Source organism: Lonchura striata, chromosome 4 (assembly GCF_046129695.1).
Source record: "Lonchura striata isolate bLonStr1 chromosome 4, bLonStr1.mat, whole genome shotgun sequence".
In the NCBI taxonomy this organism is placed as follows: domain Eukaryota; kingdom Metazoa; phylum Chordata; class Aves; order Passeriformes; family Estrildidae; genus Lonchura; species Lonchura striata.
Window position 1 is genome coordinate 70,315,400 of NC_134606.1, and position 23,964 is coordinate 70,339,363.

At 39.0% G+C, this 23,964-nt stretch overlaps 1 protein-coding gene across 3 annotated transcripts in view; it reads left to right on the forward strand.

Moving 5' to 3' along the window:
* SEC24D (SEC24 homolog D, COPII component) overlaps nucleotides 1-23,964 on the forward strand; it is a 157,071-nt gene that overhangs the window by 97,628 nt on the left and 35,479 nt on the right. Inside the window, exons 5-10 of one of the 3 annotated variants that reach the window (XM_021554979.3) lie at nucleotides 936-1,005; nucleotides 9,861-9,954; nucleotides 14,926-15,103; nucleotides 19,934-20,116; nucleotides 20,995-21,121; nucleotides 22,495-22,643. In XM_021554979.3, coding sequence (XP_021410654.2) covers nucleotides 15,025-15,103; nucleotides 19,934-20,116; nucleotides 20,995-21,121; nucleotides 22,495-22,643 — 538 coding nt within the window. In that variant the 5' untranslated portion in view covers nucleotides 936-1,005; nucleotides 9,861-9,954; nucleotides 14,926-15,024. Of the gene's footprint in view, nucleotides 1-935; nucleotides 1,006-9,860; nucleotides 9,955-14,925; nucleotides 15,104-16,785; nucleotides 16,865-16,908; nucleotides 16,971-19,933; nucleotides 20,117-20,994; nucleotides 21,122-22,494; nucleotides 22,644-23,964 lie in introns of those variants that run through there. The other 2 variants (XM_021554980.2, XM_077783052.1) reach the window with 2 other exon arrangements.

Genomic DNA, 23,964 nt, shown 5'->3' on the forward strand with positions numbered 1-23,964 from the left:
TCTCCTGCTTTGGGAAAGCCATCCTACAGCACAGCACTGACATGGTTTAGTGAAGGGATATGCACAACAACGGTTTTCCTTAGCTTTGAACTCATGATTAATCTTTTTAAAAAATAACATCCATTTATTAGATAACTTTCTTAGCAAAGTGTGTCTTTAGGCATAGCATTTAAAATACTTTATTTTAAAGGCCTTATGTTATATTGGGATGTTATATAGAATATGCAAATTCTTTTTAACTGAAAATAAGTTCTTATGAAGTATTTGCAAAATTATCGGACTTCACAAAGTAAGTTGGTGTACTGAGCCAGGGTTTAGAGGAGAATTGTTGAATCCTTCTTATGCCTCTACCAAAAATGAGTCAAATTTATGTCTTGAATAAGTGTTTAAAATAGACAAGCAGAATGATACTTTCTCATACTTCAGTAAAATCCATTTGTTGCAATCTCACACTTAAAAATTACTGAAAGGTCTTGAATATAATTTAGTGGTGGTAAAATTATTTGCTAACGAAAATTGCTTGTTTTATCTGCAAAAGTACTTGTGAAAAAGTACTGAGATATTTTTTGGTAAAAGGTTTGTCTTCATCTCTCCATTGATATTTTGCATGGTAATGGAAGACAATAATTTATACTCCAGGCAAAACTTTCATGGATTCCAGTGGGAATGCTACTGGAATATATGCTTTAGGAGCTAGGCAGAGGGGGGAGGGTTTACATATTCTTTATAAATGTAATAAAACTATTTTAAAAGGCATAAAACAAACTGATAAAAGCTATTTCTGGCAGTGAGCTGCAGTGACTTATCCCATCAGCTTAAAAACAATATGTTTCCTTTATCAAAGAATAGGTAGTGTGAATTTGGGAATTTTGTGTCCTGACATACTTTAATGGATTATCTCATTTCCCTCTATTTCATATCCCTCTCTGCTTTAGATCTATTTCACAATCACTTCTCCACGCAGGACCAGAACCTGAATGTGCCCTTCCCTGCACTCAAACAAAGGTAAGTAACCCCTCTGGAGCCTTTCCTTTAATTTACAGGAAAACAAACTTTTACCTGTAAGTTTTTTCCTAAAAATACCTATTATTTGTTTTCTAAATATAAGTATATTTTCCTGGGGGTTTTCCCATTAGAAAGTACTGTGTATTATTGAGTATACAGTATTACTGTGTATTACTGAAAATACATTAAAATAAGGTCCATCTACCTCAAGTCCCAGCCTTTAGTACCCAGACTTAAGTGTTCCAGTCTAGGATGTAAACGTGGAAAAAAAACCAAAACAAAACAAAACCCTAACCTTGAATAGACGATTTTTATCAGGAAAACTAAAATTTAGTCAGAATTTTGTGGGTTTTAATTTTGATTTTATGTAATCAAGGCCACTTGCCTTTTACCATTGTTCACCATTTTTAAGTTCTAGCTCCAAGTTTTCACTAGATGGCAGGAGTCCACTGCCATCTGTTATCAGAGGCTTTACTTGCACAGCAACAGTTGCCCACCAGTAGGGAAAAAAGTGAACATGTTAAAGTTTTGCAAAACATAGAAAAACAAAAACTTAACAGGAATGAGAAAAAAAATATTCAGGCCCTCAATAAATCACAGATCTGTTACTGGATATGGTTGATAGGCTGGAAATAAGTGAAAAGGATAGTGAAAAATGTTCTTCTCTTGACAGAGGAGCTAAAAGGACTTTCTCCTATAAAATAAGGTAGATTTATTGTTTCTGCTATTTGTGAAAAAGCTGATACAGTAAATTAAAGTTAACTAATTACCAAGTGTATTGACACCCTGAGAAAGTTACAGCTTAAATACTAAACTGCTGATCAAAAATACCATATCAAAGTAAAACAAACACTCGGTGTACTGCATTACCAAGATCCTGGTAAGGAAGGAGATAAGACACATTTTAAACTTTCTCCCTGGGTTTAACTAGGCAGAGCTCATGGGATGATGATCAGTCCCCCTACTGTTTCAGCTGGTGGTATTTTGCTGAGCTCAGAGCTCTGGACAAAATTTGTCCCTCTTGTCTAAGGGAACAGAATGCAGCTCCATACAGTTACATAAGCCTTAATAACTGTGATAAATCTTCATTGTTGCACAGGAGTAAGCACTGATTTTTAATAAAAATTCTTTTAAAATATTATTTCTGCAAGCTGGCTACCAGTTCCTATTTTTAATTTATTGTCAAATTCTACTGTCTGTCTTGCCCTCCTTCTATACGTGCAGATAATTTATAAAGTGTCCAGTAATTTTCAGCATTGCTCATGAAATATAAGAGGGGATGTTTGGCATCTGTTAAAGCTGCTTCTGAGACTGGATAACTTTCCAAAACCAGAGATAGTCAGTGTAATGCTTTCCAGGATTCCCAAAATAGTAAGAACATTTTCTCATGATAAAGCTGTATTTATTCTATGACCAGAGTAGAAAAACTGTCATAAATAGATGACTGAAGCAGCATTTCCTAAAATGAGATTGAGTTTTGCGATGTGCCGAGCGCACTCAAAGCCAGAGAGCGAAGCAAACAGGATCTGAAAGGCACATACCGTGTCACAAGTGAAACATTCAGCATCTAAAAAAACCTTAGTAACACTTGCAAGCTACCCTAAAGTAATAATCCCTTTTTATTGAAAATGACAGAATCAGCACCTGCAGAATCTCTGCAAAACACATTAGCAAATTCAAACAAACATCACAACAAGATCCATACCAACCGTTTTCCTGGAAGTAGGATGGATTCAAACAAAGTGGTCCTGTCATCTGTGCCCACAAAACTCCAACACCACCTTTCTGTCATGCTCTTACCTTGGCGATTTGCAAAGGCTGCTTCTGCTCCTTGCCCCCTTGCAGCCTGAAGCCCCACGGCGCCCCTCCGCTCATAGCAACGCAGAGATAATCCCCTGTGCCCATTTTCCTGGTGCAGTTGGGCAGCATTCACATACGGGAGAACATGAAAAACTTGGCTTGCAGATGTTTAGCGAGCCAGGCAGAGCTGGAGACCCAGAGCACCACACTGTTGCTGCTGCTGTGTACTGCACGAGCAAATGTAGTCATTGAGGGGAATGGAAGAGCTCCCTCGCACAGAGGGCACAGCCCACTCTTTCGTCAGATTCCGATGCTCAGCCCACCTTCAAAGTAAAGTAAGTGAACTTGGAGTTTAGGGGAATGCACACAGAGACTCAGCCGTGAGGCAGAGAAGGCTGGCTTTAAACGAGTCTCCTGCCAGCTAAATCAAAAGCACAGCAGAAAGAAGTGTACATTTCCCTGTGACAATTTGGGAAATAAGTTCACTTTAGTAAATGGTACCAGACGTTTAAAACCCTAATTTACTCATTTCTTGCATTTTTACTCCAAGCAGAATCTCAAGCGAAACACCATGTACATCCTCTGAATAACTGATTCACTTAGACTGAACTGGCTTTAGGATTTTCATCTCTACTCTGCAGGTACTTTCTGCAGCACTGCAGGCAAGTAAGCAAAAACAAAACCAAAACCAAAACCAAACAAAAAAGAAAACAAACAAAAAAAGAAATAGAAAAGCTTTGTAATTTCCCTGTCACTGAATTGCTTCATTTTCTAGTTCTCTCTGACTGCAGTATTGTTTAACATGTGCTGAGATTTAGCAATGACCTGAATTACTATTGGACCCTAATAATACCTGTTCTTATGCAGCCTGCTGCCTTTCCTACCAGAGAGGGGAAGAGGGTTAGTGAAATGAAGTATCAGATCCCTCTTCAGATGCTATTAATGGATGGTTTACATTGTTTTGTTGAAGGGAAACCTTACTATAAGCACCAAAATAATAAAAGAAATTCATTGGGATGGTCTAAGAGGTGACTGTTCTTCAGTACAGGATGAGTATTCCTCTAGCTGGGTGTTAACAACTGACAGCACCTCCTATCACCTCAGCCCAGTCAGGTAGCCTGGTTTAAATCACATTGCATTTTGAACTATGCTGGTTCTAAAGGAGTGTTCAGCAGGTGAGCAGTCTTTAATGTCTAGACAACTTTCTGACAGAAACACCTTTTGCTTTGAGACCCAGGGTACTGGGACACAGAGTCACAGTATAAATTCACTCAGGTCCCTCTTGGAAATGTTTCCACTTGGTTGGTTCTAAGCTGTCAGAGATGTTGGGGCTACAGGAAACCCTCATAATTTAAATTAAAAGACTTTGCATCTAAGCAGCAGATAACCACAGAGGGCTTAAATCTATCCAGTGCATCTGTCAATTAAGTGACCCCTTGAGTGATGCTTCACAGGCAAAATATCAAGGTAGAGACAGGCTATTCTATCAAACAGAAATATTCTGGCTGGAAAAAGTAGACAGACTTTTAGGAGCCTGAGTCCTTCATTAGTCCTTAAGACACAAAGGTAGCACAAAGCCTGGGTGGAGAGGAGATCCCTAATCAAACAGAGGAAAATGTCACTCTCTCAATAACAGGATTTAGTAGGAGGAAGAGTGCTTGCTTTATTGACTACAAGTCAACAGCCCTGGAGAACAAAACCAGCACAGGTTGCCATATAATTAAATACTTAAGGAAAACACCATCAGAGAAGCCATGCTAGGAAAGGAGATGGCCTTTAAAGGGACTTTGCTAGGCAACCTTTGAGTGCAGACATGTAATTTGAAATAGTTCAAGGTGGCTAATTATTATCTTATTATCTTCTGCAGTGTTGATGCATTGCTGTAGCAGACAGATTTTTAGTCTTTCCCTAGGCAGAATCTTACTTTAGACAGAATTCTCTCCTTTTTACCCAACGATGCAAGTTTTTATAGATTTTATGGCAATGAAATTCTTCAGTATCTAGCTGCAACAAATGCTCCATGACACTCTGTTAAATAGAAAAATTAATCTGTTTGAGCAGAATTTATCACATAATTATTAGTCCTTCATATGTTACAAGTTTGTGATTAAATGCTTAATTGCTGTTAGGATGTTTTGAGCTTGTATTAGTCTCTTATTATTCTGGTAAAAATGAATAATCAAATCTGATCTCTGCTTCTGAACTTCTTCATATACTTACCGGAGAAATCAAATTAAAGGGAATCACCTCTGCATTTGGATGGTCACATATGTGATGGAAATTTGTACTAGAAACAGATGTTTCTGTCACCTTTGACCATATAACTGTACTGTGTAAAATACTAGAACAGAACAACCTTGATTTTCAGCTCAGCTGAAAAAATGACTGGTCAGAACACCAGGATCTGTTTAATTTTGGTGGATGACAAAGCTTTGGGGATATTTTGACCTGGTACATTTCAAGTGATACAGGACTCTTCGCTTGAACTGACAAGCACTGTGATCCTGACAGGAGAAAAAAAATAGGAGAAATAGGAGAAATAACTTTTGTCTTGTCAGCGTGTTGAGGGACTTTTCTAACAACAATGTCAAACAAATTGTTGCATTCTTCCAAGGGCTCATTTCTTGTTTGCTCTGCAGTAAACAAGAAATTAAGGAAACCATTTGAAGTCTGTAACTAAACTATTCCCATTATGGGGACACCCAAAACTTCCTATGTCTTAATCTCATAAAGAACATTCCATAGGCCTTAACAATTCCCAGTTGCTTTATATGAATTTCTTAAATGCTTATGCTGCAGTATGTTTTGCTTTTTAATACAACTCATATATTTTTGTACACTCCTGCATCCTTTGGGATTTCTGAATGCTGGTCAGAAACTGGACATCAAGATAAAAGTGGAGTCCATAATGGAATTTATGACCTTTTGATCTCTGTCATTTCTAGAGTTTAAATAAATTGCATCAATTCTGAGATTATTTTCAAAATACACTTGAAAATTTCAAGTTAATTACAGCCATTTAACCACTTCCACCGCCTCCATTGTTTCACTAAAACCTAAAAATCCAGTTCTAGGCAACAGTGATAAAACTTTGATGTCACAAATAATCCTATAAACTGGGAAAATGACAAGTGGCAGAACTCACTCAAAGTCTATCTGTGCATAAATACAGGGAAACCTTTGGCTTTAATCTAAGCTTGTATGACGAGATCTGTATTACAACATTTCCAGGTCAAACTTCCCCTTGCTCATCTCCCTTCAAGAACTGCCAGTCAAAAACCCAGCACAATAACCTGGATGAGCTGTGATAAGCTAGGCTAGTAATAGCCATACTTGTAGAACAGCCAAAGTGAGACCATCTATCCTGAAATGTTGTCTCTGATAATAGAAAATAGAACATGGAAAATAGTGCCTTTCTTTTCCCAAGGAGCCTCCACTCAAAGACTTCCTCAGCTGAATGTGGGAGCTCTGTACTTTGTAACAGGAATTTCTCTTCCATGAACTTTTGCATGTTGTTTCCCCTTGAGCCCACATAACTTTTAGTATCTTTAGCTTAGCGTGGGAAATCATCCCTAACTAAATAGTGACTTAAAGAATCACCTTCTATGCCTTCAATCTGGATCCTACAGATTCATTTGATGTCCCCTGGTTCATGGATCAAGGAAAACTGTGACCAAGCAATCCCCAGGCACACTTCACAGGCACTCATTTTACAGAACTTTTGCATATCTAATGTTTTTCAAAGAGAGAATAGAATAATTAATCATCCTTTAGGATCTCACACCTTTCACCCTTTACTATCTTACACCTTTCATTCTCCTAATTTTCTTTCTCTACATTCTCTATACTTCTAAGTCCTTTTTGAAATGAGTATCTGCAACACCAGATACTGGTGCTTCAGGGAGCAGATAAAGCTGGGAGTTGTGCAATAGCATGATGATATATATTTTGTTCTCTAGTTGCTAACCCAAACACTCCTAATTTGCTTTTTCAGACACTGCAGAGTTAATGTGTTACTGGAATTATTTTTCAAAATCTTCAAATCTTGTCTGTTGCTACTTAGTTCAAAGCACACAGTTTTATATGTGAATTAATGTTTCTTTCCCCAATGTGTATCACCTTATACTTCTAAGCCATGTTATGGTATGGCTGTTTAGTCTTCTTAAAAGCCTTTGGTGAAGGAATTTGTTGAAAGCCTTTTGTAAATCCAAGATCAATCAGATCACCCTTATCCGTGTGTTTTTTGATCCCCTCAAAGAACTGCCTTATGTTTGTGAGGCAGGACTTCCTTTTATGAAAACCATTTTAACTCTTCCCAGATAAATCATCTTTGTCCAGATGTCCACTGTTCCATATTATAGTTTCCACCTCTTTGTTTTGGATAGATATCAGGCTGACAGACTTCTTATTCTGGGAATCTCTCTTGGAAGACTTTAGTTTAAAAATGGCACTCTCTAATCTTAGTAATGATCAGCTATTTCAGCTTTGAATTCCTCTAAAGCTCTTGGTGTGGTCTTGGTGGCCACTTCTTAGTTTTCTTTGCCTCATCTGCTGCCGCTTGTCCATATATCTTCTCTTTGTACTGTCATACTTTATGATACTGACCAGTTTTACTACAAGTGGATTTATCTAAAATCTAATAATCAAGTATTTTTGCAGCTGAGTTCAGAAGACATTCTTCAAATGTGAGAAGAAATAAGACATATGTTTGTCTTTTCATTCAGCAATAAAAGCAAGGCTTTCATTTCACCTACAGTAGTATCCTAGGGCTGTGGATTCTTTAAAAATGCAAACATTTCCACCCATTCCTTAGTAATGAGGAAGACACAGAGGGAAAGGAGATATCATGGTCTCTAATTTATGGGCAGCATTTTACTGCTATAAGTATCCAGATGGTCTGACTTTCTCCTTTTTCTGCATTTCATTTTTGTTTCATATTTTATTTTTTTCCACATTAAAATCAACATAATCTAGTTCCCCAATAATGCTTATTTTAACAGCTTTCTAGATTTAACTGTATCATCTGTAAACAATTTGACAAACTACCAAATTTATTGTTGAATGTGATTTTAGCCAAATGGGAGAATCAGCATTGGGGGAGGGGGGAAGGAAGAAAAAAGTCAGTGCTTATTTGTTTAGTGTGTTATTGATGGTTTTTCTGTTTGTTGGTTTGGTTTGGTTTTGGGGGGCTTTTTTGTTTGGTTGGTTTTGTTTTATTTTGTTAATTATGTGGAGAAAATCCCTCACTGGTTTAATGAAACAAATGATAAAATCAGAGCCATGCCACTAAAGAAATCATGACACACTGTCTCTTCCAAATGAAGGGAAGATGACCTCTTCCAATATATCCCTTCCAATGATTTTTTTAAAAGTGGCTTCTGTAAACTGAGCAATGCCAGGTACCTCAGCACATGTTCTTTTTTCAAATCATTGCCTAATAACATTTTGTTTTGTAGTCCTACAATTCAGTAGTTACACAAGGCAAAAGCAAATTTTGAAGGCAGATCTAAACATAATTTTCCACGAATGTACAGAAGTAGAAAAATACATTTATGCTTAATTGCTACCCTTGAGTTTTTTCTCCTGACCTAAGAAGCAACAAGGAACAGAGACACATGGAAAGGATTTAATTTTCAAAAGAGGTATAAAATGACAATGTGAATTAAATATATTGATGGAAAGTTCAAATGCGTGGCTCCAGCTAACATCCATTAAAGCTGATTCCCTTCATCTTTTCCCAGCAAAACTCTCTTGTTCTACAAGACAAATTAATGAAATCCAGATGTTTTGATTGCATGAGGAACCTTGCAGTGCACTGCCAGATAAGAGGATTTGCTCACAGGAAGTACAGATGTTGAGTGGTAAAGGTACCAAAACCAGTAATACCAACTTCTTAGTGAAAACAAATTAAATATAGAGGTCATAGATAATTCTTATCTACCTATAAGGTTAGACAGAAAAACTCTGCTCACATTCACAGGAGGCACAAGCAGTTCCTCACCATTAAAGGTAAAAGCTTTTAATTTTAATCCCTAATGTGGATTATAAGGCAAGGTACTATATGACGGGTTGGAATTTAAGGACTAGTCCTGCTTTCTTGGCTTTTTCCCCAGCTTCAAGACTGGCAAATTAAGTACAGTGGAAGAAGAAGAGAAAAGTACAGGAGGGGATTTCTCAGCATTTAGGTTACTGGATGTCATCCTAGATTAGGAGTTTTGGATCTATTGTGAGGGGGAAAATCCAAATAAATTGGCAAAATAAGCCACTTTCCTCCAAAACACAGAAACAATGTTGTTGGCATTGAGCATTGCTGAATTATATGAGAGTAAATAGAAATTTGTGCAGAGAATGTAACGGCAATCCACTTAATGAGCAGCTCTCAAAATATGTACATAAGCCCTCTGCAGCCAAAGACCTGCACCATTAAATACAAGACATAAGAATGTATAAAAATGTATGGAAAACTCAAAGAGACAAGAATTTGGGGAAGAGACCTCTTATGTTTCTTTGGTGTTTGTCCTACCTATTCATATCACAGCCAGTCTCAGATAATCAGGAAATACTTTCCTAAACTGGCTAAAGAGAAGTAAACTTTTTTTTCCCCCTGGACTTCTTGGACAAAAATCTTTTGAGGTTTTCATTTATGAAAAAAACAAGGATTTCAGATTGTGTCCAAAAATTAATTCACAAAATAGCTACAAGACTGTGTTATGAGAAAAAGTAAAACACGCTCACTGCAAGGTTTGTGAACATGAAAAAGAAATTGTGATGCTGGAATTACTGTTTCTGGTTAATCTAGGAGCAATGTTTTGGGCTAGAATTCATGTTTCCAGGTGCCATTCCACTGCTGGTTTTACTTATCCCTGTGTTTTAACAAGAAGTCATTTACTCTTGGGACTTGGAAAGACTCTTAGGTGTCTATTTCCTTTTTTGTTTTGATTCCCAGGAGATGGGATGACTACATTTTTGGCTTCAGTAGTTGGAAAAATTCTGATAAAAGCCTCTAAAGTAAAAAGAAAACTATTTATATGTCGTTTTCTTTCTGGTTTTGGCAGGGAGAGGCTGCATCACTCTTCCTAACAGAGCTTTTGAGAACAAAAATTGATCTTCTTTGCCAAAGTTTGGAAGAGCCTTGAATGGAACACGCATGTAAGTAATGCAAGCAGGTGTTTCACTTTCCTCACCTCTGCCCTAATGCTTCATCCTGCTCTTTGAATTGTCTTTTAAAGGGGGCAGTTAAGTAACACAGCACCTTTTATCCATCTGTTCATCTAAACCAGTTGGATTTTATGATCTCCCCTCTTCCTATTGAAAGAACATTTCATGACAGCGTGTTGGGCTAAAGAAATCCACCATGCAAAACTTTTCTCTGATGTACGACAGTGAAATTAATCAAGAGTAACCACATCATATTCAGGAAGAAAATATTTTTCCATCATAGCTGAGATATGGATTAGGCCAAAATAATCTATGACATTTTGAAATTATGATTTAATGTGGAATTTAGGATTGAACACAAATATTTAAAATTAGTCTGATGAATACTCTCCTGCATCAGATTTCATCTTCTAAATTTTGTTTCCTGTTAGCAAGTGCAGAGGTGATTCACTCCCCTTGATTGGTTGCTTTAAAAGAGCTCAATTACATGCATGGCTGCAGTCCAGCATAAAAATCAACTATTTTTGCATTGCAGTTTAAAGCAGGTATTGTTTCTTACTTGGAAGGCTCCTAAGAATGAATTTTTCCATAGTGAAAAGAAGAACAGGAGAAGCAGAGAAAAACTGAGTTACAACGCAGTATGGGTTTTGGGAAGTTTGGGTTCTGTTACTACACTTGAAAACTATTTCTTTTCATCTGGGCCTGGAAAATGGGAGATATAGCTGCTAGATATACAGTGAAGCCTTGAAAATATGAAAACTTCTGAAAATCTCTTCTTGTAGTTTGGTAGTTAGATAGTTTGAGTGCCTCTGGAGTATCCTTCCCTTCCCTCTTTCCTCTGTATTACAAAATAAGCCATAAGGTTTGTGAAGCAGTTTCTAACACTCACAACTGCAGTGAAGTGTTTTGCTCAGTGTCTGCCCCAGTTGGTCTGATGTTGGTGTTTCCAACTAGAGAATTTGACAAAAAAAGGGCATAAAAAGTTGCCTTGGCATCAAGTCCTGCCTGCAAAAGGCAGACAGCATTGCTCACTCTGCCTCTGAATGGTTCTGGTTTGGCTTTACCAGAAAAGCAGGAGTGACATAACCAGGACCTCCCTGCATGAAATGTTACCCCCACCCATCCAAATAACTGCAATAGATTAAAAAACAATCCAGCTATCTTCATTCCTGGCAATAGGAACAAGAATTCCAACTCTTTGATAACTAATTCATTTCCAAGTGGAGCAGATTCTATTGGAAAAATCTGCCCTCCAAAAACACCTTGATGTTTAACCCCTGCTGATCCTGCAGCCTTGCCTGTTGCACTGCATCTTCTTGCCAGGAACCAGTTTCCAGACTTCTCAGCTCCTTTTGCCTCTGGTACAGGACTCTGCTTTTGGTGCTCATGTACCCTGTAGCTGGCCTTGACATGGATCTGTCTGTTTTCCAGACAACTGCCCATGTCTGCAAATGCTGAAAAAGTGGTTTATGTGCCTCCACAGTGCAAATCTACCACACGTGCTGTGACACCAAGGGTGGCGTAGAATTTTGCTTCTGCCCTTAATTTTAACTCCAGCTGCCTCTCCTATGCCTCTGTTGCTTCTATGGCGTAAAAATAACATGATGGATTTTTAAAACAATTATTCTGATGTTTATTTTTGTTGATCATGGGGAAGGCATCAATTGCTTTATACTAAAGGTATCCAAATAGCGTGAGCCCAATATTTTGAAAAATACTTTGTAATCAAGACTGATATTCAACATTAATGGTGGAGTAAAGCAGAAGCGCAGTCAAAGTAAGAACACACATAGAAGTATTTGCATCTTAAGTAACTCAATCAAATCACCAGTTTATTATGAAGAGCTCACTCAGCTACTCTTTTTTTATTGCTAATAAGTTTGAGTATTGCTCTATAGCAAGACTCCATTACTACATCAGAAATTTTAAACACAAGCAGGAAGCATAAAATGAAACTCAATGTAAATAAAGCTGCCTCAGATGCTTTTGAATGTAAAAGTGAAATATATCAATGTTTGAGACATTCCATACATTCAACAAGCAAACACAGAAAGGATGATTTAACTTTCTGCTGTTCTTTCAGACTGGTGGCCTAATGTTTATTCACAGTGCTTTATAAGAGATATATTATTAATCAGATTATACTAAGACCTCATTCTTGTTTTTGTGCTACAGTTCATTAAGTAGCAATTACAGCAGGATAATCAAGTCTTGGTTTTTTTTGTTGTTGTTGTTAAGAACAGGTAGTGCAATCTTCCACTCTCATGTGTCTTAGACAGTAGTAAATAAATTTAAAAAATAATTGAAATTCCCCAACAGAAACATCACAGCATTTTGCTCAGTACACCACATCTATCTCCTGTAAATGTTCCACATTGAGTTGCCAGAATGTTGATTTAATTAGAAAACCAAAATAGCCAGTCAGTGAGAGTAAGCAGAGGAGTTTCAGAGCTTGCAGATATTGGGAAATCCAGAGGCTTGAACTAGTCAGAAAGTTTTTTTTGGAAGAAAACAGTCACAGTCATTTTTCTAAAGCACATTTGCTTTTGTAATGTGTGGCTTGCATAGAATTTACCACATGTGGGCCATAAAAAATTTTATAAAAATTTCTGGTTTACTGAGTTTCAGGGAAAGAAAATGTTTTAGCTAAAAGGGGACCAACTTAACAAGAGATCAGGACCTTGGCTTTAAGGCAAGTGCACTGTTCTCAAGACCCAGAGTCTCTCCTTAGCAAATTAAGTACTCTTTCACTTGCATATAATTTTTTTGTGCCTCAATAGAATTTTTTGCTTCGCATATATTACAGCAAACTCTACCAACAGTTTCTGAAGCAGGCAGTGAATGCCCTCTGGCTGGTTGTTTTTCGTCCTCTGTAGGAGTTAGGGAGCATGGAGACAACAGGGGCAGTCATTGTGGACTTCCCAGTTGCCAGTGATGTTGAAAAGGATTGGGGCAGGGAAGGAGTCAAGCACTTCCAGTCCTCCCATTCTCTGCAGTATATAACAAAATTCAGCCATTACTAGAGCAGTGCAGCAACCAACAAAAGATCCCAGTTCACAGCAGGGAATAGAATGTATAATCAGTCTAAATGAATTTGCAGATGAATTCAGACAAACAGAATACAAGTTTATGAATTGGAATTGGATTTACACTTCTCATCTAAAAATACCTTGGAAAGTTTAATGAGCACAAGGTGCTAGGATGTCCTTATGTGAAGCAGCCTGAGGGGTAGCACAGCTTTACTGTACCGTGGAGTGGGAGGTCAGCACTCAGAAGAAGGAAAAAGGGAGATTTCATTGGCATGATCCCTGTGCTCAGCAATCCCCAGCGGGTTCCCAGTGGCCTCCTCCACTGGCCAGGACCCACTATGGTTCTGGGTGCTCCGATCTACAGCCTGAGTTACGTTGGTGAAAAAAAAACAAACCCACAAACCAGTAAAGAATTATTCTTCCTTTATTGTGGCCTGAGCTGAAAGGGTGATAGCGGACAGCCCCTGTAGGTAATATTTATTAACATGGGGTACTTAAAATATACAGCAGTGAAAGCATGCCCAGGATTTTAATGTTCCTGTATCTCCAATAAAATTTTCTAATTGCCTTTGATACTGTTGAATCAAAATATCAGTATTCACTTCTGCTATACCCTCTTTCAGGTTTCTACTGTGCTTAGCTTTTTATATTAGAAATGTAGCTGAGTCACAACACTGATGTGTTTCTTCTTACAGTAGTGTTCTGATTCCTGAAATATTACATATTTTCCTTTTTTCCATATATAATTTTCTAATCTGATACACAATTTTTTGAGAGGAACATAATCCCTTCCAAGTTTCATTGATTTTTTTAAATACCAAAGTCCTTGCCTTCATTTTAATCAAATAATATTTTTAAACATAATTCCCATTTTTCTTGTAAAGAACTTTACATGGAGCTGTAAGCTGGTTCTCATAGACCTTAAATTTACAGTAGGCAAAGCATTAAAGAATATTTTAATGAATATATGTTAGCAAGATAAGAAAACAAAGTAATTTTTTTTATGTAAATAGCTCTTAGGACCCTTCTGATGTGCAAAAGCAAACCTGTAGCTTGTCTGAAGGACATACAAGTGAAATAAAAGAAGAAAAACAGTTTCAACAAAAAGAAGCATCTTTTAAAATGCACCTTCAATCCTTGGAGTTTTATGAACTATTCTTTGTGATTAAATTGTCCTTTCTTTAAAGAATATTGCCCACACCTTCCCCTAGGGAAATGTTTGTTCTGATTCTTCCTGGCACTTTGTAGCAATGCTGTATGTTAAGAAAATCCAGTAACTGAACAGGTTAGGATAGGATTTAGGTTTCCTGGAATCACACACACATTGTCTTAATGGGATGTGCTATGAGATAAAAGACAGCAGATCTGCATGGTTTGCACAACAGGGGCTTTTATAGACCTTTGATAGTAATTTCTGGGAACGGTCCAATCTCAAATTGTTTGAAAAATAATAATGACTAAAAAACAAACTAAATAATCGTCTCTGAAAGATTTGAGCTAGCCTTCTGTAGAGCCTGTATACTACTCCAAAGTAGGTCTGAAACGTATGAAATCACAGTCAGTTTCAGCAGTATTGCATAGGTACCTCTACAGGATAAATTTTCCAACCTAACTGATTCTGTTAAGAAAGGTAATTTAACCTAGAAGGTCATCATTGCTGGCAATGATCAAGAACAAACCAGTCTGATTCTCAGATTTTATGGTACAGTTTAATTAAAATGTTCAATACTATTACTTACAATAGTTTAGCAATCCTTCATTCTCATTTTTGTGAAATTACATTCCAGACCTATAACACTTTAATGATGTTTCCATGTTTCTGAAGTTGCAAACCTTAAAATACTCTTAAGTGCTATAGGTGAAAACAGTGGATAAATCCTATTTGCAGTTCCAAACATCCAGACTGTGACATGCTGCATGCCTTTTGTCTCAGTGTGCCAGGCTAAAGGACAACAGGAGCATCCTTGAAAAAAAGAGGCATCTTGATCCATTTCCAGAGTGGGCCTGAATTAAGGGAAGAACTGCCAATGCCATGGCTTCTCCTTGCTATCTTTTGCTGATCTCATGTTTCGGTTTCACTGGAGCTGATTTCAGGGAGGAGAAATCTGATAGTAAGTATTCAGTGGCCAAGTAAGTGCATGGTTCCTCAGTGCTGAGTTATCCACAGCTGCTTACTCTTAATAGCTCAGAGTGAGACACAGCAGGACTGGTGGGACAGTGGCTGCCTGTCTCCCTGGCAAAACAGAGAATGTCCAAACTTAAACCTGTTATTTTCCTCGGTGGCATGGTATTTCAGAAGAGTTTTTGCATAACTTTAATGTGTCTGTTAGAACCAGGGAAACAGATAGGGGTAAGGGGTGAAACTACAGCACAGCAATGATGAAAGGCATTGGTTTGCATCCTGCTTATGAAAGAGTCACTGATACCCTGCAGCCAAAACCACATCCAGCTTAACCGATGCTTGTCACCTCAGGGATGAAATTTTCCATTCTGATTAGACAGTTGGGAAAGATTTTAAAGGTTTTAGACTTTCCCTGACATATCCAACAGTATTGGCTCTGATAACACATAGAAAAAAAGCTTCTATTACTGAGTGGTGAATCCAGCTCTGGTTAGCAAGAATAAGACAGGTCAACCCTTGTTCTTACCCGCTTTGTGTTGCTTGTTGAAGTTTCTAGTTAGTCTTTCATGTAAAGGATGCCACTGCGTATCTTCATTTTGACATCTGTTTCAAAGGCCCTGGGTTTTTTTCCAGGATTTTCTGTACAGTAATTAATGTTTTGGACAGTTAGTTTTGAGCTCACAACCATTGCTGAGGTAAAACTGTTTAGTCCTTTCAGAAGACTTAATAATGTTGTAGAACAAGGATAAGAAAGCCTCTGGAGCCTGAACTCCAGGTGCACGTGAGTTATGCAGCTGCTGTGGTGTGATTCTTGGGGCTGCCCTGTGCAGGGCCAGGAGTTGGATTTTGATGATCCTTGTGGGTCCCTTCTAATTCAGGATATTCTGTGATTCTTTGGTTGATTGCTTTTTTTCATCTGTCAGTCTCCTTTCTTTTTACTTTAACACAATTATGTTTATTTGTGATCAGGAAGAAAAGTAACTTTAAAAATACATCTTCCTCATGTTACTTCCAATCTCTCTCATGTTACTCCCATGTTTCTACTTTGTTAATTAGAAAAACATTACCTATCCTGTAACCAAGGCAGCATTTTTAAATGCACTTGAACAGTAATTAAAACCAGAGTATGCAAACAGGTAAAGTACCTGCATCATATTTCACTGGAAATATTCAGGTGGCATAATTTTACATACAGATATGCAAGATATATATGTGTAAAATGTAGTTGTAAATATGCACATATACATATGTACATATACCAGGCAGCTGGTGACAGGATGAGAGGATACAGTCTTAAACCGGTCCAGCGGCGGTTTAGGTTGGACATGAGGTAGAATTTCTCACCGAATGGATAATTAGACATTGGAATGGGCTGCCCGGGGAGGCGGTGCAGTCACCGTCCCTGGAGGCGTTTCAGGAAAGCCAGGACGTGGCACTGCGGGACATGGTTTAGCTGACGTGGTGGCGTTCGGTCATAGGTCGGACTCGATGACTTCAGAGGTCTTTTCCAACCTGATTCTGTTTGTCAAGCACATAACGAGAGGGTGAAAAGCATCCCTTTCGCAGGACAGCGGGCCGCACCTCCCGGCGCCGAAGGACGCCCGTCCCGGGCTGCCCCTCGCGCCCGCCCGGGAGGGCACGGCCCGGCCGCGGGCGCGGCCTCGCCGCCCGCACTGCGCAGGCGCGGCCCGCGCGGGGCCGCCTCAGACGTGGCACTGGGGCGCGTGAGGCGGCGGGCGCGCGGCCGCAGGTAACGGTCCCAACCGGCGCGGCGGGCTGAGGGCACGGCGCGGGGCGGCGGCGGCCGCCCGCAGCGGCGCGGAGCCCGCGGTGCGCCCGGCCCCGGGCAGGCGCAGGTACCGCCGCGGGGCGGGCGGTGGCTCCCGGCGCGGGGCCGGACCTGTTGCGAGCTCACGGCGGCTTAAAGCTCGTAGGCGATGGGGATGGGAAAGTTACGCGCATGAAAAGATGCAGTAAAGCTTGGCAGTGAGTGGGGAAAAATGTAGGCTTTGCTTTCGTGGCTTGGTTCGCAGTGTGTTACCGGAAAACAGCCGTGAAATAGGTGTGTGGCTGTGTGGCGTGCTGTGTGTGCGCGCAGCTTTGTTCCATTCCGCGTGTGCGTAGGTAAAGGTGCGCACCCCCGGGAGTGGTTACCGGACACACCGCAGCGCGCGCTGGGAGGGACAGCACCTCTGCTGGATGACGTGTCGGGGAGCGCAGTGTCTCCGAAGAAATACAAAGTTTGTACTTCAGAGAGCCAAGGACTCGACCCTGTTTTTGTTTCTGTTTTCCTACTTCTGCTTACACATAGTTAACTTCACATCTTCACAGAGAGCTGCATAGGTGCAGCGATCCTCTGGAAAAGGTGACAGCCTATTTGGTAATAGAGGTCAATTAAATTCTGCAGCTGTTCCTCAGTGCTGGTGTTGTTCTCCAGGTTATGGGATATAAGGTAAACTAGTGTTGAGACAGAGAGAAAAAAGTTTTCATGACCTTCTGTATGACCTCTTTTCATGGTGTGGTGGTGCATCCACACCCTCCCCTAGAGTATAATTTCTGAAATGCTCATAATCCTTCAGGCAGCCTTAAAACACTCATTTGTGATAGTTGGTAAATATACCTATCCTGAGAAGAGATTAAATATCCTTGGTGCTAAATAGAATCTGGAACTGTGTTGAAGAACTTGTATTATTTTATCTGTGGTGAGAGCTCCTGTCTCACTTCAGCACAACCTCTGTGTGTTTATACTGTCTGTGGGAAGTTTGACGTGGCAAGATTTTTTTTTTTTATATGTGTGAGTAAGCTATGGAGGAAGTAATTTCTTCTGAATGCTCTGCATCTTAAGGTCTTGGTTGTTGCACTGCATCTAAGTGAAAATCTCTTATATAGGTATAAAGTATGTGTGTGCTGGTGTGTAACTAATTTAATGCTGATTTACTGTCTTTTGGAACAACTAAAACTCATGAGTGCCACGTCTTTTCGGATGGAGGTGGGGGAGGGAAGAAAGTATAGCTGGCAGCAGGAAGCCTCTGATTAAACATCTTTCTTCTCCCTGTGTTTACCTTGTTAACAAATAAATAGGAGAAAACTCCATAGGATTAACTCCTGGAAGCAATTAACCACTGCAGCTGAGAAATTTTGTGCTGCATTGAAGTGTGTGGAGAGGGCCAGGCCCTGTACACAGCTTAGAGGGATTTCTTGACTGATATGGATGATCAGTAAAACTGTTAAGGTTTTTTTCTTCAGAAATATCTGTTTAATTTGGGAATGGGCTTTCTGGTAGGGATAGCTTTTTTCTACTGACATATGCCAGGGCAGCATAAATTTATCTGAGTGTTCTTGGAGCTGTAATTTTGAGGTGCCTTTGTGTGTGCTTCTGAAGCACAAGGAGCGTTTTATTGTCATCCAGTTTCCATATTAAAAGATGACTACATGGTTTGAGCTCAAGAATGTGAAGTACAGGTGGTTGGGAAAGCTATTTCAAAGGAACTTAACACCTGAAATGCTAATTTATGTTGTGTAGTTCTTTGGAGATGCCTGGCTTACAGGCTTGAGACACTGTGGAAGTAGTAAATGTTTGTTCAGGGTTTGAATCCTCAGCATTTCGCATAACAGTTTAATTTGGGCCTTAAGAAAGTGAAATTCTGTTATTGTTAAATTCAATATATTATCAAAATGGAAGCTCTCACATGTAAAAGAGGAATCTTGTTATCAAGAATGCAGAGTGTACAACTAATAATGTCTCAAATCCCTTGGCGGCAAGGGCACTCTATCTGAAAATTAATCTGATGAAATACAATCATATGGGTTCTCAGTGCAGCATTCTTCAGACTTTTTGCTTCTAAAAATGATGGCAGTTACCAGGACACTCTTTCCTGAAAGTTTCTAAAATGTTACTCTGTCCTGTTAAACAAAATCTGACTGCAGGGCAGAAATTACATATCTTGTGAATGCTCTCATCATTAGAAAACTCTTTCTGAATTGCTATCTGTGAAATTTTGGGGTTTGCTTGTTTCATTTATTTAACAACAACAGGATCGAGATGTGAAACTTATGGAGAAGATGCCTGATAACAGCAAGGGCAACATACCATGCAGTTGAGGCCACACTGCCTCAGCTCTCCCTTGTGGAATATCTTGTGCTCAGTTTTGGCACACTAGGGAATTCTGGAGTAAAAAGGCTGCTCAGGCCTGTGCCAGTAATGCAGAAGACAACCAGAATTAGGAGCTCTTTCTATCCTGTGTTTTATTCTCTGTTTCACCAGCATCAAAAGCAAGGAGTCTTCCATCGTTTGCTTGGAGTGGGCTTGATGCAGGTTTATAAAAGGTTTGGTGGAAAACTGGTGTAGTATTCCACACCTCCTCTAAATTAAGGTGTGCTAGCACAGGAGAAGTAGTTGCTAGGGGAGTTTGCTGCTCTGGTCACTCTGCCTTTCCTGATTTTTCAGTGAGTTCTGTGTTCTTTGGGATGGCTGATATTTGGGGACCAGGATTCACCATGTATTTTCCATGTGTAGTTGAAGTCAAGGCTCTCCTAGTAAAAGGAATAGTTTGGGACTTTTCTTTGAGACTTTTTTCCATCTGCACATCCATTGCTTACAGTTCTGTCTGTGAGCTTGGGAGAGGTGAATCCCATGTAAATGCAGCATGTGGTGAAGCTGAGGAAACTAAGCTATCAAGCCAAACCAGTATTTGCCCCTGCTTTCTGGTCAATTTTTACCTTCAGATGTGTCTGATCTTTTTTGGGGAGAATACAAGTCATGGCCTTTTTAAATGCACAGAGTGATGAATAATAGCAGGTGTCATTTTCCTTTTTACAGATTCCTGTAGAGGACACAATACTTGGAATGAGAAAATTGCCATCATGAGTCAACAAGGTTATGTTGCAGCTCCTCCATATTCCCAATCCCAGCCAGGAATAGGAGGTTTCGGACCACCAAATTCTCCAATACATTATGGACATTATGGGGACCCTAACTCTTCATACTCAGCACCTCAACCAGGTATTATTTTGGCTTAAAATCTGTTTTCACAGTCTACCTTTCTATATTGGTGTTTTGTATGTCTTTCTACCTTGTGTAAATTTTACACTGATACTGCAACAGGAAACAGAAAAAAAATTTTACCCGGTTTCTCTAAGACTTATTAAAGACAGCAAGAGTTGTGTTACTCTAATCAAATGCTGAATATAGTCAGAATTCTGATAGAAATGGTTCTGGTAATTGACCTATTTGAAAACTTGGGTTAAGTACTGGTTTTCATACCAGATGTTATTTTTATGTTAGAATAATTTAAAGGGAAAATAGTTCAAGAAATACAGTTTGAAAGGCTGTTCATTCAACACTGCTCTTTACATAAATGGGAGTTTCTTCACAGTCACTATTCTAGATCTGAATGAGGAACTGTTTTCAGCATAGGAGAGGAGGTTCTACATATGGAAGCTCTTTTTGTTTTTGCTTTAGCAAGCTGTTTTAAGTTTTCATTCTTATCTTGGTCTCTGAAATCAAAGGGACTTCTTGTTTCTACCTTGAAATATAACTGGGTGACAGGCCATTATAACTGCCCCAAACTGGCAATTGCTGTGTCTACTCATTGCTTTTTCTTAATGTCCCTCTTGGATTCTTTGCTGGAAAGTTATGGACTGCTATTTGTTTCCTTTTTACTCTTAGTTTTTCATATCCGTTTTTATAACTGATCAGAAATCTGTGCTTTCCAGCAGAATCACTGAGATTGGAAGGGACCTCTGGTCCAACCCCTCTGCTTAAGCAGGGTGACCCAAAGCTGTTATTGTTAATGCTAGAGCAGAGCTGCACACCTTCATTTCTTGCCCATCTTGTTCTGTCTTACAGGGTTTTACATAAAAATACTTAATGTTTTCCAGGTGTGTCAAAATCAGCTGTGCCTTTTGGATCTCCAGCTCCTGTTGGGCCTCCACCACCTGGTGCACAACAATTCAGCCAGGCCAGTTTCCAGAATGGGTCTGGTACACCAGGACCGCAGCCACACAGGTGACTGGAAAGGATCAACACCTGACATCTGAGCTGTTTGACCTCTCTTATCTCTCTGTGAAGGAGGCAGGAATGGGAAGGGGAGAAAACAGGGACAGGTGAAAGCTGTAGAAAGAAATCTTTGCAAAAAGGTTGTATGAGGGAATAGCCAAGCTTTATTACACAATATTTGTGTTGCAGGTAAAGTGAATCAATATGCAGCTCTTTTATTCTGTCAAATATTAGTTATTTTCCACATTTCCCAGGAGTGGCAAAATTAGTTTGTGTACCCATAGCTCCTTCAGTTTTAGTGAACTTGACACCATTTAACAACATTCTTCTTGTAGTTGATTGAATTTTTAATCTCCTTCTATGCTGCTTAGTTTTTGTGTCATTATTTCATTTTCACTGTGGGAAGGAGGACCCAAAAAGACTGGTAATCAGTTATTCAAGATGATGTACTCTTGCATAGGGAGAAGTGGTGGTTGTCCTGAAGATGAAAAAACGAAGTGAATAGTGTTAGGTTGACATGACCTAGCAAAATGCTGATTCTCTTTCATAGCTTCCCATCATTGCTCTGACAGCTGCGCATCTCCTGTTCTTCACCTGATCTTGTTTTTTTTCCCAAAATTGCTCAGAGCTGCTGTTCTAGGCTAGGAAGTATTTAGGCAAAAATTTCAAGTAACGTTCTACTTCTCTTTAAATAGCTGGGCTCATCCTCAGTTTTACAAGGGGTCACAGGAAAATTCATGTTGATTGTTTCACTCTGGTAAAGTAAGATCCCAGGCTATGTCCCTGAGACAGTCTGGTAGAAAATGCCTTTGTAAGCCATGTGTGTGTTACTGCTTTCTTTTCTTTGGTTATTTTTCTTGCATTCATGTTTTCCATATCTGATAATCATGAAGTTTTTCTCTACCCCCGTCTTCTTCTTTCCTCTACTACAGAGAGCTCCTCAAGAATTTCTCACTTCCTTTTCTTCTCTTCACAGATTTTTCTTCTAATCTTCTTCATCCATCCCTGGTAGGGAGTCTTTCTTTATAAACTGGGAAAGGGGATAGAATGCTGTGATATGTTCAGAAGCTTGTGTTTCTTAATTTTCAGGCTTACAGTTATTACTGCTTACACTTTGCCATGGCATACTCACTCTGCATTGTTTCTAACAAGTGTGCAAACAAACACAGACTGCCTGTTTTTATTAAACAAATGTGCAATCTCTCTGTCCTTTGTGTATTTGAATACAAGTGTACAGTTTCTGAGCAGAATGTAGGCATACTCCATTAGGGTTTTGTCCTAATTAATTGTTTCAGCACCATCTTGAGGAGGTATGAGATCTTCGAGAGTTAGGATTGTTTGATGTAATTTTTTTTGATAACTGCACTGATTTTTTCTTTTAGGTTTCAAGGCCCTTCACCTCCAAGTAACACAGGACCTTCCTATCGTCCCTACAGTCATCAGTCCCAAGCAGCCTTTCCAAATACTGCACCTGCTTCCTCTACAGCACAACTTGCTGACCAGCTCAACAGCATGCAGATAAATAGCTATGGTAATTGGGTTTATCTGATTGGCTTTTTCTCAGTTAAAGCATTAGGACTATGATAATTAAAAACTCATTGAACTTCTGTATAAACGGAAAATGAGACCTTTGACCACCATCATTGGCTTAAGTTCTTAGAATTTTTTTATCTCACCCAGTTGCTTAAATGAGTAGTATTGGGTTAATTCTGAATTGCTGTTTAACAAACCTTCCGTAAAATTCAGATATCCCATCAGTCATTTCTCAAAATACTTAGTGCAGGTGTCAGTAACAGCCAAGGCATGAGCAATAGTATGCAGACAGGGTAATTTTTCTCAACTTTTTACAGTTTCTTTAGTTACAAAGCTATTTTCCTTTTTTGTCTAAACATTTTTCGGTTTTAATGTAAATTTATCTGCATTTATTTTGATGTTTTACCGTCTCAAACCTAGGCCATGAGGATGTGATCATGTGATGGTGCCATGTAAATGACTTCCAAGCACAAATGCCAATATGTATTTAAATTATGCAAAATATATAAACAATTTTAAAACAATTATGTAAAATACAGTGTTCTTATGTTATGCACTGGGAGGCTTGTATTTTGCATGTAAAGGTTTTTTTCAGTTAACATATGTGACAGAAGATGTATTTCAGTGTTTGTATATGAACATGTGGCTCCTTTTGCTTCAAACCTAATATTGGTTGTTCTTCTAGCTCTATTTAAAATTGTTCTGTCTTTGGGGGAAAATCTGATTAAAAATGTAGGTTTTGTAATGTAATAAGTGTTTACAGATTGTAAGTCACAAAAAAAACTCTCTTGCAAGATTCCTCTTAATTCTAATTGGAATTTGGATCTTATAAAAAACAATTCCTTGCCAGTGTGTACAAAATAATTCCCACATTTTTCATCTTTTAGTATCAAGTGGATTTATTTTACATCAAACCTGTAATGGTGAAATACAGATAGCAGACTAACAAAAACATGCCACAACGGATAACTGATCAGAAACAATGTTGTTTCACATTCTGAAATGAAGTAGTATTTTGAAAGCTGAGTGATCTATGTGTGTTCCGCTGAAGAACTGTCAAACCATGGCTTCTCTCACTCTTTCCCTATCTACCCCAGCGGCAGGGTTTTATTGCACATAGAGCCAAAATAAATAAAATTACTGAATCGGCTGAGACTCAAACCATGATTTGTTATGTGATCAGACACACAGAGTCCCATAAGGCAGCGTTGTCAGTATGGGATCCGGTATTGCCTGTATGCTATAGAAATGTATTGAGCAGAACCAGAGCACCTTTGACACAGGTTTGGTAGGTTGTCATTTCCAACTCACCTGACGTT